At 40.7% G+C, this 17,291-nt stretch overlaps 2 protein-coding genes across 2 annotated transcripts in view; one reads left to right on the forward strand and one right to left on the reverse strand.

Moving 5' to 3' along the window:
• itga11a (integrin, alpha 11a) overlaps positions 1–12,550 on the forward strand; it is a 53,534-nt gene extending 40,984 nt beyond the window's left edge. Inside the window, exons 20-30 of the mRNA XM_083916113.1 lie at positions 332–542; positions 772–870; positions 6,493–6,569; positions 6,844–6,927; positions 7,165–7,255; positions 7,868–7,981; positions 8,453–8,536; positions 8,630–8,740; positions 8,933–9,028; positions 9,931–10,044; positions 11,325–12,550. Of these exons, the coding sequence (XP_083772239.1) occupies positions 332–542; positions 772–870; positions 6,493–6,569; positions 6,844–6,927; positions 7,165–7,255; positions 7,868–7,981; positions 8,453–8,536; positions 8,630–8,740; positions 8,933–9,028; positions 9,931–10,044; positions 11,325–11,402 (1,159 nt within the window). The 3' untranslated portion in view covers positions 11,403–12,550. The remainder of the gene's footprint in view (positions 1–331; positions 543–771; positions 871–6,492; positions 6,570–6,843; positions 6,928–7,164; positions 7,256–7,867; positions 7,982–8,452; positions 8,537–8,629; positions 8,741–8,932; positions 9,029–9,930; positions 10,045–11,324) is intronic.
• Positions 12,551–15,915: 3,365 nt separating this feature from the next.
• Positions 15,916–17,058, reverse strand: LOC310949569 (relaxin-3 receptor 1-like; the record flags this gene model as incomplete). Its single annotated transcript, XM_083917052.1, has 1 exon — positions 15,916–17,058. One exon carries the CDS (start codon positions 17,056–17,058, stop codon positions 15,916–15,918), a length of 1,143 nt encoding a protein of 380 aa, XP_083773178.1.
• Positions 17,059–17,291: the final 233 nt, after the last annotated feature.

Genomic DNA, 17,291 nt, shown 5'->3' on the forward strand with positions numbered 1-17,291 from the left:
GTAGATAGTTATTTAACAAAGTGGAAATTGGGTCTATGGCTGATGACAGATGTAAAGAATTTCAAACCTGTGAAGTAGAATACTGTTTTTTGTAGTTTCTGCTATCGTTGCAAAGTGAACAGTTTCTATTGCCGTGCAAATAAAGAAAAGATTGATGACTACAGACGATGAAACTTCAAAAAGAAGTGAAAGCAAGATCCAAAATCACACCTCAAATTACGAAACAACGAAACGAAAACTGAGATCTTCAAGATTGTAACTGTAAGTAAAACGTATCTTCAGCTGCTGTGTTACTTATGATTTCACTTTTCTTTCCCTCCCTGCCTTCCAGTCAGTTCTGCGCGCAGCCTGTGCAGTCTCGTGGCGCTTTCTGCCGCCATCTAAGTGGAGGAGGGGCCGAGGGATCTCTGCGGATTCTAGAGGGAAACAGGAGGAGGATGGTGATGGATGTCCAATTGGAGAACAAAGGAGAGAACGCCTACAATGCTCGACTGAATATTAGCTACACACCCAATTTACGCTTCTCCAGCCTCATAGTCAAGGTACATTATTATCAGCCAAACTCTTGTTCATGACAAGAAAATTGAAATTGAAAATGACAAATGTTCTTAAATTGTGTGAAATCTAAATCTGTGAAATCTTGTGTGAAGTCTAAAATATTTTCTCTCAAGTCTCGTCAGGTTTGACCAGCAGATGATATGAGATAAATGCTGGATTTAAGGTACCAGTACTGTGTTTTTAAACAAAATTGTTTTTATTTTTTGGATCCAGGACAACTCTGACATTAAAATAGAGTGTTTCATTGAGGACAAACTGAGGAATGAGAAGATCTGCAATGTCAGTGCTCCATTTATGAGGGCTAAAAGTCAGGTGAGATATCATACTCTGAATCATTGAGATTATTACAAACAGTTTTTTTGAAATGCCAAAACTGTAACTTTCACTTTGGAGTTGTGACTTTGTTTATTATTTTCAATTCCATAGTCTTCTAACAATACACTTACAGTCTGTCCGGTCTGTCCTGTCCTGTATAATAAAGGCATGAAAAACTGCCAAAAAATAATCTTGAAAAAAAGAAAAGAAAAGAAACTTTAAAAACAAGTAAAAGTGAGATCCAGAAACACACCTGTGATTTCCACTTATCTGGAGTCTCCCTTAGAGAGAGGGTGAGAAGTTCAGCCATCCGTGAGGAACTCGGAGTAGAGCCGCTGCTCCTTTGCGTTGAAAGGAGCCAGTTGAGGTGGTTCGGGCATCTAGTAAGGATGCCCCCTGGGCGCCTCCCTAGGGAGGTGATCCAGGCACGTCCAGCTGGAAGGAGGCCTCGGGGAAGACCCAGGACTAGGTGGAGAGATTATATCTCCACACTGGCCTGGGAACGCCTCGGGATCCCCCAGTTAGAGCTGGTTAATGTGGCCCGGGAAAGGGAAGTTTGGGGTCCCCTACTAAAGCTGCTGCCCCCGCGACCCGACCCCGGATAAGAGGCTGAAGATGAGATGAGATGACCATAATTGTGGCTTAAGAGAATGAAACCAAATCTTAGAGATTGTAACTTAAACTGGGGATATATTTTGTGGTTGTACTCAGTTGAAACAAACCGTCCAATCAAAATGATGGATTGTCAGATTTGCAGTCATTTTAAAGCAGTTTCCTATATTATATTATATCTAATCTATATCTGTATCTCTTCCTGGTCTAAGAAAGCCATATGTTTTAGGTGAGAATCCTCATTTCTGTATTGCTCTAACTGAATGGAAAGCAGATGTAAAAGTTGATCTTTCCAACCATAAAAAAAATCCTTCATATCGAAGTTTTCATACCGATTCCAAAATGTGATCAAAATCAGTTTAGATGCTGGAAATTCTGCTTGCAATAAAAATCTGGATCACTGTCTGCATCCATGTCAGAGCAACCTCACAGCCCGCATTGGGCTGAGAAAACATGGACGTGGTCCCTATTAGATCACAAGGGGCCCAAAACCCATCCCTCCAGCTTTAGATGACCATGACAGACCTCACTTGTTAATGTAAAACAACCACAAGCCAACCAGAAGTGCCCCGTTTAGTTGTGGTTTGTGAGCTCCCTTCTCTCTATCGTCTGACATGAAAGGATATGTCGACACTAAAACGTGTCCTTCTGTTTTTAGCTTTCAAACTACAACAAAGTGAGTAGGAAACAACTGTATTACAGATTTAATCTTCAACATTTCCTTATTATTACATTAGTTTAAAAAGCATTTGGTGGGTTATCAAGACACAACAACACATTAGAGGTTAAGATCAACATCCGTATTTTAACTTATATCCTCCAAAGCAACTCAGCAGTGGTGATGGTCCCCACAAAGAACATAATGATGTCTAAACAGTGTCGTTTCCAAGACCGGTCACATGCTCTTAAACCCAACAACCTTAAAGTTCAAGCTACTATATACAGTCGACACAAACACAGACTGTGTTAGTAAAAGTAAGAAAAAATCATCTTATTAGTCATAGAAATTAAGAAGGTTGCACCTACCTATTTACACATTTTTTACATTTAAAGCACAACACGTGGGTAGAAGACCTCACCCTGAAACTTCAAAAATGAGAGAGAATAATAATACATAACCAAATGAACAGATTAATAGAAGCAATTAATTCATTCAAAGCACCAGGGAGGGAGGAGCATGCAAGGTGATCAGGCGCCCTCTGCTTTAGACACCAGAGTCAAGGATTTGATGTGATCCAGAAAAGCTTCCAGATTGCGTAAAATGACTTTAGACATCTAATTTTCTCCAGTTTGATACAGATCAGTGTCGCCTTGATGCAGTCTCCAGATTTATAATACGTCGCCTAACGAGAAAAGTAGTGGAAGCCAAGACCTTCGGCAATGTGCTGAGTAAAAGAGAGATTTTAAGTACTGTTATTACACGGCTTTGTTGAGTACTCGATTCTGATTGGTCAATTGCGGTATTGCAGTTATTTCTGAATGGCTGTTGTTATGGAGGCAGTTATGATCATAGACTCTGGGTTACCTTTTAAATGAATTAAATCATTTTTAACTCAATATTTTGTGTCAAATGATTGTTCTTCTCAGTAAGTAGATGTGTAGTAAGCTGGATAATGAAGAGCGCCGGTGTTGTGCCGTATTCAGCACCCCTGCCGTGAAATGCACCCCTCGCATTATAGGTGATATTCTGGATCAGAAGGCTGTTGTCTCCACCTATAGGAGTAGTTTATATACAGGTAACCCACAACGGTCAGACCATTGATTACTTACAGTCTTTAAACTATTTTAACGAGTTTAAAGTCACAAACTTGGATAATAGCGAACACAAAACAACACCTTTTTGTATGTTCTGTGGAAATATACTGCAGCTATAATTACAAAATGAATGAAATGGATCTTTTGAGCAAGTTGAATGTATTTGATTTAGCGTATCCTAAATGTAATGCCAGCTTTCTTTGCAATTCATAGGTTCAAACGTGTGTGCTTTTAATTGGGTTACCTGTATATAAACTACTCCTATAGGTGGAAACAACAGCCTTCTGATCCAGAATATCACCTATAATGCGAGGGGGTGCATTTCACGGCCGGGGTGCTGAATACGGCACAACACCGGGTCATTATTGGCATTAAGCCCCTTCGTGTCAGGGTCGACCAGTCTGTTGTTGAAGTGAAATTCTTCCAAACTGATTTTTAACTATAGATGTAACTGAAAACCTACATTGTGGAGAATTTCTGGGACACAAGCCAGAAAATATGTGAGTACTTTTGCTCAAACAGTCGTCTGAAAGTGACCTTCCATGTTTGAAAGCATTTTCTCAAAGGTTGAAGTAACTGTCCCTTCTTCTGACACAACCATCAGTCAAGAAATACCCTTTTTTCCTCTGTCATTCACCATGAAAATTTAAATTAGCCAATAGCAACACTCTTCGCAACACGTTTAACAGAAGTGGAGAACTTTCTTCCTCCGACATTAAGAACATTTTCTCTCCACTTCAGCCTGGTGCACCAGGTGAGACTGAGTAAAAGATACAGAGTTTTTCTTTCTCTCATATGTTTGTGATTCTCACATTCGATTCTGCTGTTCAAGCCTTTCCACAGGCTTGTAATGTCTACGGTATTTATGAGACTTCAATGCATTTAAGAGCAGGCATCAGGTTTTATTTTTAAGAGGGTGATGTTTGAATTAACCTTGATAGGGATGACACTGATGGACCGTCACACGGTGCAATTAAAACGCTATTAAACAGTGAGCAGATTATACTCAAGTCGTCTTTTCCATTAATGTCTGAATAATAGTCTTATACTGACACTAAATATGCTGATAAATCCTGTAGGAATGAAGTAAAGAAGCCGATTGAAAGAGTTTGTGAAATGTCCTAACCACGTCATTATCACAAACAAAATTCATCGCCCTGGTAACGAAAATATGACTGCATTTCTCTGCAACGCTCCCCAGCAAATGAACCAAGAGGACTCCGGTCACCCTGTAAAACTCACTGAGTGATTCATACCCACTCATTCAGCCTGAACAGCATCCAGAGCCACAAGGCTGCTCTGGTCGGGAGCCTTTTAAAAATGTGGCACAGAGTTAAACAAGGCTGATTGTACACCGGTGCTGTTGCCAGCCTGCCCAAACCGCTGTTCAGCTGAAGGAAAGTAGGAACCTCAGGGTTTTCAGCCTTTTAAAATAGCCACTTATCACTCTTGTTTTGACTTTTCCGGTTGCTTTTGACCTGTGCCGAACTAGAGTAAACTGTACATTTAACTACTGCTGCCACACTGGTGGTGACAAATGTGTTTTTGTTTCTCGCGGTCCTACGCAGAGATGAGGAACTCTAGTTATTGCAAATGAAGTGTTTGATGATTGACGGTAAATGTGGCTCAGCGGTAGACTACATCAACCCGGAGGAGGAAGGGAAGCTTCATGCTCTTTCTGAATTTCCATGTTCAACTATGCTGGCGCACAAACTTCCTCTAGCCACGGACAATCATGTCTTCCAAACCCATACCACTCGCATGCATATCTGTGTGTCTGTGCATTCTTATGTGTGTGTTTTGTGTTTTTATCCGACTTTCTTCTAAATGACCGTCAAATTGATTCATCCCATTATTTTGAAAACTGACATAAAAATGAACCTTTCTTTTCTAGGACATTCGTAACAAAGACAAAAACAAAGGATTATTTTTCCACTAATAGGATGTGATTGTATGAAAATAGGCAGTGGTGGAGGAAGCACTTAAGTTAAAGTATCAATATAACAGAGTAAAAATACTCGACTACAAGTAAAAAGTATTGCATTCAAACCCCTTGCATGTGCACACATACTTGGCTAATAATGCTGATTCTGATTCAAATTCCTGCTGAAGTAAAAGTAAAAAAGTATTATCTGCGAGATGTAAAAATGCCCATTCTGTGTTTTCACCCTGAACCCCAAACAGTTATTTAAATGAAAATATCTGAGCGGGTAAGAAGGGAAATCTCTCCTTAGTGGAACTTCTAACAAAAACTCTTCAGCTGAAATGTACTGCCTCCAGCTGTCAAATATTTGCTGTGATATATGAAAATGTACACAGTGGAGAAGCAGTTTCAAGTAGCAGAAAATGGAAATACTCAAGTAAAGTACAAGTACTAAAGTTCAGTATTTGAGTAAATGTACGTTACTTTCCACTGAAAATAGGTCGTCATTGGGGCGACTGTGGCTCAGTAGAAGAGTGGGTCATCCTCCATTTGAGAAATCGGCGGTTTCGATCCCCACCTCCTCCAGTCCACATGTCGAAGTGTCCTTGGGCAAGACACTGAACCCCCGAATTGCTCCCTGTGCTGCGCATGGGTGTGTAAATGTGGTGTGAATGGTTAGATTAGATGGAATGTAGATGTCCACTGCCATCAGTGTGAATGTCTGTGTGAATGAGTGAATGTGACAAACACTGTGAAAGCGCCCTGAGTAGTCAAAAGACTAGAAAGGTGCTTTATAAGTACAAGTCCATTACCATGTATATATGTATGCGTACTGGTCAAGGATGAGATAGTATAAATGGAGGAGGGAAGCTACTGTAAACCCTGTTACACATTCCTCTTTGGCCAAACAGAGTCCGTCAGGGTTTCATTACGGCATAGAGGACTGTAAACACGTTCTCTGCTGTCGAGCAATCCTCTCATCACCTCTCCTGAGTCTATGTGTGTGTGTAGTCATGTTATTTTGTATTTACTGCTTTGTCCTCAATTAAGGGGAAATTCCCAGGCTCTCTTTAGTACGTAGCACCAACTGTGCAGCTGACTGCCCGCGGTCGAATCCTGGGACTTACAGTACAGCAGGTTATTGCAGGGCTTTACTCCTTAATCCATAATACAAGGCCTTTACTGTTGGGGAGAGTGTAAACAGTAACATATGGAGTCAAAAGCAGCATCTGACCTGTACTTTTAATGTTTCTTGTTGTAAAAATATAATGATGATAAACTGGTAAAGCTGATTTATTCCTCTGTTTTTCATTTTCTCCTCCATGTAGGTAACATTTCGTGTGGAGTTTGAGTTCAGTCGCACTGTCTTCCTAGAGCACGTCAGGGTTATCCTGGAGGCCAGAAGGTGTGAACCCTTTCCATCTCAATACAGTACATTTCCTGTTTGCATGGAGGGAAGTCTGTCCTTATCTCTCTTTTGTGTCTTTACTGATGCTCAAGACATCCAAAAAGTAACAACCAAGCATTACTTCTGCCGTACATCTCATGTTGCAATCTCAAGATAAGATAAGAATCTGCAACTGCACTTGAGCTACAAGGATAAATGTTTCAACTGGTGTGTCCCGCTGTAACATCATCGCTCACGCTCTTTGAATATTTTTGTCTGCCTCTCTCAACAGTGATGGCGAGGAAATGAGCACAGCTGATAACTTCAATGACATCTATTACTCACTGAAATACGAGGCAGACCTTCTCTTCACTAGGTTTGTCAGTTTCTTTCTAAACAACAAGCTCTTGAGTTGATTTTGGTAGCAATCAACTTGTGCAAATGACTGGATCCAAGTGATGTTATTCAACATTTTTCAGATGAATCAGTGTGGGGAAATAAATTGCAGATACTGTAACTGGAAGTTCGACTTCACGACATATGTTTGAAAGCCCAGATAAAGGGAACCTAGTAGATTTCTCACATATGACGTGTTTATTCTGTACTTCAAAAGGGATTCAAATCCGACTCGATATGATATCAAATCGGAGCTGTCACTGGAGGAGCCTGGAGTTACCGGTCCTCGTTTCAACTTCACTTTCCAGGTGAGAGCCAACATCACCACCATAATTATGTTACTGCACAAGAAAACACTGCTTTAAATTCCATCCATCCATCCATTAGCTATACCATCTCATCCTTGGAGGGTCGTGGTGCAATAATGGTGCATTTACATACCTCCTCTGTCCCATTTCCTAATAATTCTTTAGACCTCAGTGTGTTCATGAGCTAACAACATGGATGCTTAAAAGAAGGTGTTGTATTGATCATGTGGACATCTTTTCCAGTATGTATTTCCAGTTTGAAGCTTTATATTTGTGATTTAGTCCCAGACTTTTTGATGCTCCAGTAGTACATTCCCTAAAACCACCAAAATATTGCTTTACCTGGCTTGTTAAAAAGAACTTTTCTAACTAATCTGTGTCGCTCTTCATGGACAGCAACCTACGGTTACAACCTAATACCATATTATAAATTTCAAAAAGATAACATGCTTTATGTTATTTAATAAACATTTTCTTACCATGAATCCAACATTTACTTTCATGCACAATGTTTCTGCGTAATATGATGTCAACTTGTTTAATTATTCAGATCATCCTGACATCACATAAATGCAGCATAATTTACACAGTTTACTCCTTTTTGTCTCTCAGATCCAGAACCTCGGCTACTTTCCAGTAAAGGATCTGCAGCTGAACATTGAGATCCCGGAAACAACGAAAAATGGGAACCAGCTCCTGCAGATCTCTGACTTCTATATTGACCAGGTGAGTGCTGAGCCTCAAAGTTCGCCTCACTGATTGAAAGTGAGAATATGTCATTTTTTAATGGAATAAGAGCTCATTGTTCTTCTAAAAAAACAGTTAAAGGTTGAATTTGTATTTGATAAAACACCCTGCTCAGTTAAATAGTTAGAAACCGATGATTGTCACAGTTTGTGGGGAGAGGTTTGTAATTAGTTTGTTGAATTCCCTCTCAGCTTGTGAACCTGTTAGATTATGTTTCAGCACTTAGCGTTATTATAATGTATGTCATGTAAGTGTTATTTAAGGAGCTTTTTTGGCAACATTTGTAAGTAAGACAGCTTTAGAGAGGCTGGAAGGCTTCTTGTTGTTTTTTCCTGTTTTTTTAACTTTGGACAAAGTCAGAATAAATTCCAGAATAATTTTCACTCTTTCTCTGCAGACCTAAGATTGTAACATACTCACAAGTATTTTTACTCTCATGTCACACCTCAGAGAGACGGTACGCACTGTCTACCACCTCAGCATGTGGCACAGAGCAGAGCGTCACCTGAGGACCTCACACGCTTCTCCCGCTTGGTAACGTCCAAATCAACCACATTCATTCGTTTTTTATATCTAACTCGTTTAACTGTTCATCACATAACACGGATGTCTGGTTTCTTCTTGCAGAACCAATCCAACACCCTTACTCTGCCAATCCAATGCACCGTCAATGTGGCCTCCTACAGAGAGATTGCTGTTAGAATCACAGGAGCGCTACGAATAGATACCTTACATGCAGTGAGTATAAAACACAAAGCATGCATTCATAAAGTTAGAAGTTCCCTACTTCATAATACCACACGTGCATACTAGTGGTCTATTCATCTTGCTGTTATTCTGCTTCGACTCTGTAGGGACGACAGCTTTGTAGTCTTTCACTTGTGTCATGTGTTTGTGAAAACTGACAGGGTGTTTTGATTTTCTCTCCAGCTGAAGTTTAAAATCCTGGAACTGGGAACTAGTGCATCAGTGGAGCTCCCCTCCTCCAGCCCAATGTTTTTACATGAAGAGCGGCCTGTCAGACATGTGAGTCAACAACGACTAATTCTGTACACGGCCTCTGTCCCGTGTTTGACCTGACTCAAATCTGAGCTCATAATAGCATCATAATTTGATCCGATTTAGCCTGTCTCTCATATTTATCATATCCATGTGTGAATACAGTGTTTTGTGCTTAAGGAGATCAGTCTTTAAAACATATCAGAATGGACTAAAAGTATTAAAATAGTATAATATCTGTAACACTTAACAAAAACATAGTTTGCTGCAGAGCTCTGCTACAGTGAGCGTGGCACTGCACAGCTGAGTCAGACAGTTAAGGTTGGTACTGGAGCACACATGCTGTGTGGTGCTCAGGGACCGAAAGGACCAGCAGCACAACATGTAAAAGTGTGGTCTCGTTCACTAATCTCTGCTGCCATCTATTGGCCAGTACAAACAGTCATTCAGTTTCTCTTTAATGTCATTTTATGAACCAAAGCATAGTGATTTATTTCAGCTGACGTAAGCTCTACACATGCATTTATTTTTAGTGTAAAGAGGAGAATGGGTTTTGCGGTAAAACTGGTTCTGCTCTGTGCGGAAAGTCTTCCTTTTATATGTTAAGAATTAATGTTTTCTTACCAGTTTCTGAGAAAGGGTCATGTTTTATTCTACAAATGTACATGTCTTTGTGAATATCCCCCGTTGGGCCTGTGAGCGCCGATGTGCAGTACAGTAATAAATGTCTAGACTTACAGTATAATTCAGTATAATCATCATCATCTCCGGGTAGAGTGCATTATTACTGCCTGTGAATACCACTGCTATAGTACATTCACACTAACTTACGTAGAGGCCATTTACTGAATGTACATTATATTTTTACGATTGTAAAAGATTAAATGAGAACTTATACTGCAATGATTCAAATCGTATCTCCTCTACAGATAATATTGGAGATCAGGAAGGCAGGAGATTACAGAATCCCTAACTGGATTATCATCGGTAGCACGCTGGGAGGACTCTTGTTGTTAGCCCTGCTCATTCTGGCTCTGTGGAAGGTAAGTCAATAATATCATGCACAGTTATGAGTCATTAGGAAGAATGGAGATTGAACTATTAGAGGTAATCACATTAAGATCTATATCTTTGTTAAGACTGCAAAAGATGAAGTGTCCCGCAGTCCTGCTGCTGTTTTTAGCTAATAGCATAATATTATATTGCCAAACTAATTTTGCTCCTGGAAGATTTCTGAAGTCTGCAGTCACAGCAGTACTTCAGTGTAGGGTTATGCTGCCACCCTGTGGTAGAGAATTAAACATCATCTGTAAACAGCGATAGGATAAATCTAACTGCACTGTTGTCGGGTGTGTAACCCTGGAGAGAGAACAAAAATACAATAAATTGAAAAGTTAAAGCATGTGAGTTCCATACATGTGCTATTTAGAGAAATGATGGTACAGCTATATTTGTGCTTCATTTTGAAATAAAATGTCAGTAAAGGCAGCCTCACATTCTTGGTCAACACAGGAGCCATTGAATGGACAAAAACTCCAGGCGACCATTGATCTTTATTTGCTGGGACGAAGCTCCGGGACATAACTGTTACTGTTCAAAAGACGCTATTAACCTCCTTTCACATAGCAATTACATATATAAATATAAAAAAATCATGTCAAACACAAATGTATTTCAAAGTGCTTTCTACTGTACATCATTATTTATGTTTTGTTTTGTTTCCTGAAGAAGAAAAAGCCCTTCAGATAAGGCAAAAATGAAAATGCATTCGAACAACATTGAACAAACTGAAAAGCCATGCACACTCGCTGGGGGAGGGTTTCTGAATAGAGCTCTTCTAAGGACTGTGTGGGTGACTGCACACTGTGTTTGAGAGCAGTTGAGAAAAGTAATTAGTCAAATGTACAAGAACATTTAGACTTTGTAGTTTGGGTGGGTAGCAGCTAAATGCATTCACTGTCTTCACTGTGTTTGGCTCTGAAGCTGTAAATGCTCTGAAACTACCTCAACTCAAGGTCCTCATAAGTTGCTTTTTTAAGAGCTTTCAACGACTTCTCATAGACTTCATCACGTGTGGGTCGCGTGGGTGTCATCACAGGAACAAAGTGTAATATCTCGGTCGTGTAATCGCACCTGAACCAGTTCCATTCACCGACTGAAGACTATAAGATGTTGTTGAAAGCTGAGAAAGAGCTGAAAAATGGACCTTGAATTCAGATGATCACACATACTGTTTCTGTAGTGAAGAGTGAACTTCCGTGCACAATCGTGGCTGCACCTCTTATCTAATGTTGTCTCTGTGTTTCACTGCTCTCCCTCTCAGCTCGGCTTCTTCCGGAGGCAGAAGCGGAAAGACGAGGACGAGCAGGAGACAAATGGGAAAGTGGGCGAAGAACGGTAACGCAGGCTGAGGGCCCCCAGCAGACACCTTTTCCACAGGGGACCCGACACTCAGGGACCAACCCACCTCCCCCTGCTCCCCAACACCACAGTGGCACCGCATAGACAGCTCCGCATGGCCGCTGAAGCAAGGCTTGTTCAGTGCACTGGATCTGTCCCACGCCATGAACCCTGACCCCCAAGAGTCAGCACTGTCACACTCACTTTGCATTCCTGCACTGTTGCGACATTAGGGCCTTCTTTGTCTATGTATTCACTGCCCTCCGTGTCGTGCCTTCACAGATCTTTGAGCTCTCGTTTTCTTGGCTTAAGGCGGGAGTTCTGGTGCTTTTTTTTTTCAGCCGTTTGAAAGGAAGAATAGAGCGCTTTTTGATAGATCTGTCCCAAGAATTTCAGGCCACAATTTGCCCTCGAGGCAAGCGCTAGCCAATCACCCCTTTGTCTCTTCCTGATGTGTATTTATTTAACTCTTATGGTAAATTTTGAAATACATGAAAAACCTCAAGGGTGACTTGCCACCCAAAAGCTACCGCAAATGTAAAGTTACTATACTGTATATTGAATTCGATGTTTAAAAGATTATATCTGCCATATGTTCAGCTCACTTGCATATTAATTTATGAAGAAACAAAACTGAACTAAAGTCACCAGAGTACAAAGAAGATTCATGATGTTTAACTAACTAACAGAGACGCTTCTTGATCTTTTCCTGCAGAGAAGAATCTTCTGAACCTGCATCCACTTTTAAGAGTTCACTCGTTTCCTTTTGATATTTTCATCCTGGAAATCATTCAAACATTTGATGCACTTTTATTTTGTACAAAATTAACTTGAATTTTGTAAATAGTCAAGTACCTTTTTATACCCTTTCAAATATTATAATGGTTTTCAGCATTTTCCACATGGTTTATGGCATTACTGTGTAACTTAGGCAACGAGGCTTTGTGTTACTGAACCTGTTAAGAGGCGTTGCATGCCTTTTAACGCGCACTGCATCAGAGCAAAAGGATGTGCTTAAAATACTGCAGGCAAAATGGATTTCAACAAAGTAACTCATCGAGAACTGTAACTCAATGATAATGAGATGCCATAAAGATGAGTCCAGTAAATGCACATTGCTTACAGTATGTCAGCACCCTCCTGGTGTTACCAACGAATGTCAGTTTGACCAGTTTGAGGAGGTGTGAAGAGCTGTAATATGCCTACAAATAAAACATTGTATATGTCTATGAATGTCTGTTTAATGATCACCTCAGGAGTTTCATCTACACTCACAAGCTAGTGTTGTTTATTAAAATCCAGTTAATCCAATGCAGAGAGAGCCGAGTCAACTAGGGTTCTTGGAAGAAAGAGAATGTTACAATTTATCGGTAATATAATTAACAACAAACAACATACGGTAGTTTATTAAAAAAAACAGCTGCTCTGATGGCAACAAAGATGGCAGCCTGCCAGCTTTGTGTGTATCGCTCAGCAGACAGATGGTAAGAAGAGTCTTTGTGGATCCTGGAAACACCATCAGAACAACAGTAAGTGGTTTTAAACGACCTTCTATGTGTTTCACAGGTGGCTGGTTTACTTATTGTTTTACTTATTATTACTTTGTGCATGTATAGTAACACAAAATCCACCTGCTAACACATCTCAACCTCCCTAATTAACTTAACCTATTAATTCATTATGTTATAAGTTATATTTTTTATTGAATGTGTACAAATAAAATGAGGTGTAAAAACAACGGTTCCTATTTATGGGTAAACGTTAACGTCCTTGGCTCTGAGAGGTTGCCAGGCGACCAGTAGAGATTCACAGACGTAACTGTACCATATATATGTGCAAAATCTGTGAAATGGGCCTTTTGATAAGACAAATTATGGAAAATACTTATGCAATGCTCTTCATCCACCAGGAAAGGGCAGTGTTTACCTTCTGGACAGTTTGATTAGTCTGTATCCGCTGTTTAACTGGCATATAATCAAAGTGGATCATATTGATATTTGTGGTTATACATGTGTCTAACGGCATTCACTTCATGGGTATCTGTGAACACACAAAGCACAATTAGACATCTTAAACCATTTTTACTGAACAATTTTGAAGATTGCCTTTTTCCTGAGGCTAAAATGTCAACGCCACCAGAACAGAAGCTATACATTACAATTTTAAAGCTTTGTTGTTTGATGTGTAGCTAAATAATGTGTCTTAAAGTCAGGTTTAAGTAATGAACAATATAGCTTAGAGCACACAGGTGACTGTGCAGCCACCTGTTGATCACAGCTTATTAAAACACTTAGGTTTTGTTTACACTGCTTTAAATTACAAGTAATTGCTAGTGTTGTCTTCTGAGTTAAATAAATAAGTCAAAATAAATAAATAATTAAACAGACCTCCCACGTGGTAGTGGGATTGATTGAAGCTGTCGTTTGTGTTCAGGGATGCAGGTTTGATTCAGTCCCGCTGACACATGCTAACCATCTGCCGCTGACAGTACCAGTGTAAAAAATGTTGATCGCTCAGGGAGAATTAGACTGTTGCAGCTGAAGAATCAGCAAGGAAAAAAGGAAGTCTGCCTCACAAAGAGAATTAAAGATGAGCTACAAATCCAAGTGTACGAAAACAGTGGATAAATCTAAAGTAGCGTGATGTGATGTAAACATTTGAATAGACTCCAATGCCAAAGCATCAGGGTTTCCTGCCAGGGTAACGGGAGTATTTATTTCACAGCTGGAGTCAAAAATAAAACCTGTGAACTGCCACGAAATGTCACAGAGAAGTTAGGATGGTTTACATATTTTTACAGGACTTTGCTAATATATCCAAAATACATTGGGGCCATGTACATGTGCATCAAACATGTCCAGCTGAAACATTTGAAATGTATTAGAGCAATGTAAAGGCACGACAATATCTTATATTATTAATGTTCTCTGATTGAGTTAGACCTTTATTTATTCAGTTTACGCTGTTTATCAAACATTTATTTTCAGTAATAACCTTATGATTTTCCATCTATAGGTCAAACTGAACATTCACTTGGCACTTACCTGTATTTATTGTGTTCTACCAATATGACTGGACCTTAGAGCCACAGATAATGATTCAAATCCACCTCACCCAATGAGTGACAACTTCTTTACTTGTAGCTCAATTGCTGCACTGTGTACAGAATATCTTGGATTGTTTCTGCCTAAAATGTATATTTATTGAAATAGCTCTCCTGATTTTAAGCCAAAAACATAATTTTTTTAGTATTCAGTACTTTCTGATGTTCGTCTGGGAAGAAGAATACCTCCTCTGTTGTTCTTTCTGAGGTTTCTGCCATTGTGCAACGTTTTTTTGTTTGAAAATGTGGGATTTGGGGTTACTCGACAAGTGTTTGGACACTGCGATCATCACTGTACAGCATCTCTGCAGAATCCTGTACAGGCTGCACAAAACAAAGAAGCCTCAGGGCGCAAGGAGGAGAAAAGATGGACAGACACGTATTAGCAAACAAACCTGAAAGCAACCGCCTGCAGCTCTGGGCTCCAAGGGAAAGCTGGACTCTCTGCAGCCCCAATTAACATCTCCCTGCTGCTCTTGAGGCTGCTGTGCTCAATCCACAAGCCCAACACTGCGTGATTGCATCGATACTCTTATCCATATCATTATTTGCCTGTTGCCATCTGTAGGTGTCATATTATCCCCTTTTATGTGTCAAACTCCACAATACATGCATGACACTCAAAGGGCTTTTTTTTTATTGTAGAAAGCGAAAAGAAAGATCTTTAGGGAAACACCTCCTATCTGACAGGAATCAGGATGACAAACTGTCCACATTCAAAAAACTGTGCATTTGATAAAATATACAAGATACATTTTTTGTACATAGAGTGGTTAAACATAGGTTAGATGTTTAAGGATCTTTTTTATGTACAATACAATATATACGCTTACTATAATTGATGATGTCTCTGTGAGGTGTTTGTGAAACAGCCACTATGACCACTTATTACTCCAGATGGAAAATGTAACTGATAAACATACAGGCTTTACATAAGTAAAAAACATTGTAACCTTGTAATTACATTTTAATCTCCAAATCCACTGTAAATCCTTCCTGGTGTATGTACTATATACATACTCTGTGTCCTCTTTTCTCTGTTGCCATGTGTCTTGTTGGTCCTCACCGTCAAGTAAAAGCAAACATTTAATCAAAGTCATCTTACAAAGGTCAAAAAGAAACAATGCACTTACAGGAGAGAAAGGAAGGAGAAATGGATGCACACTGGCGTGCTCCTCAGGGGAATCAACAAGTTTTTGTTGATTTGTGACAGGAACCAAATACGTGCCACATAATCGTCACACATTCAGTTCATGGTGACATACACATGATACCGTGCATCTTCACTCTGTGTCGTTAAAAAAAGTTCAAATTTGGGATTCTTTACATTACGCACGTGTCATGACAGTTACAGGTGGACAACCAGAGCAAATAAACAGCTGCGTGGGGTCTTTTTTTCACCAGACTGAAGTTATCGGCTGTATGGGATCATTTTGGAAGCCGGTAAACCTTTACGGTCTATGGACAGCGTGTACTCTCCATTGTTCATTATCTGGAGAGGCATGTCTGCCTGCGTTTCTCCGTGCGTAAAAGAGCGCGTCGCGCAGCCCTTCTTGGAGGATGGAGTGGAGACTCTCCAAAACAAACCGCTGAGCATCTTCCTGATCTCTGGCCTCATCAGACAGTAAAGCACCGGGTTCAAGCAGCTGTTTGCGTGCGCAAAGCACACAGTGACCGGGAACACATACGTGTGCACCGTGTAATATGACTTATCCCAGTCGACTGCGTTAAATTTGACCAAGACACCCCAGAAGGTGATGGCATGATTTGGCATCCAGCAGAAGAAAAAAGACAAAACCACTATAGCGACAGATTTGGTGACTCTGGATCTCCTTTTAGGGTTACTGCTGCCCATGCTCCTCTGTTTTACGAAGCGCAGGAGCATCACATAGTTAACAGAGACTATGAGCATAGGGATGATGAAGGCTATCACTATTTTTTGGATGTGATAGAGGGCGAGCCAGTCGTGTCCATCAGGAAACTTGAGGAGGCAGAGTTTTTCTCCAGCCACCACAGTCACGGTGGAGAAGATAGCTGTCGGAGCCGTGGCCGCTGTTGCAGCCACCCACAGCACCGCACACACCCACTTGACGCACCGCGACCTCCTGCACGCTTTTCTCTTTAGGGCCGAGGCGACAGAGATATAGCGGGTCACACTCATGGCAGTGAGAAAAAACACGCTGGCGTACATGTTCATCACGGTGACCGAGAGGACGATTTTGCACATGGCGTCTCCAAACGGCCAGCTGAAGTCCAGCGCGGTGTCCACGGCCCAGAAGGGCAGCGTGAGCACGAACTGAAAGTCTGTCACTGCCAAGTTGATGATAAAGAAATTGATGGTGGACTTTTTTCGACCTTGTCGTAATCTCATGAGAAAAAACACGAGCAGATTTCCCACCAAACCAACCGCGCAAACTACAGAGTAGACCACGGAGATGAGTATCCTCAGGATGGGAGTGCCGTCCGCGCTCACATCGATGTCTTCGAAACTGAACTTCTCATCTCCAGGTGAACTTCGGTTCAGTGCTCCGCTGTCATTAAATAGCTCATCCATCTTTAAAGTCAACAGTCTGGATACGCACCAGACTTTCCGATGCGCGCACGGGCTAAATGGACACACAACAACACAGGCGCCCCATGCGAAAGTGTCTCAGCTCTTATCCACATTCAGTGAATCCGAGTGTGCTTTTATACAGGTGTGTCGCTCCTCTGCTGAGCCACGATTGGTCGCACACGACGTGACAGAGAAACAGACACGATCGTAAATAATCCCCTAATCCAGGAGCA

This window comes from Echiichthys vipera (assembly GCF_963691815.1).
Source record: "Echiichthys vipera genome assembly, chromosome: 1".
In the NCBI taxonomy this organism is placed as follows: Eukaryota; Metazoa; Chordata; class Actinopteri; order Perciformes; family Trachinidae; genus Echiichthys; species Echiichthys vipera.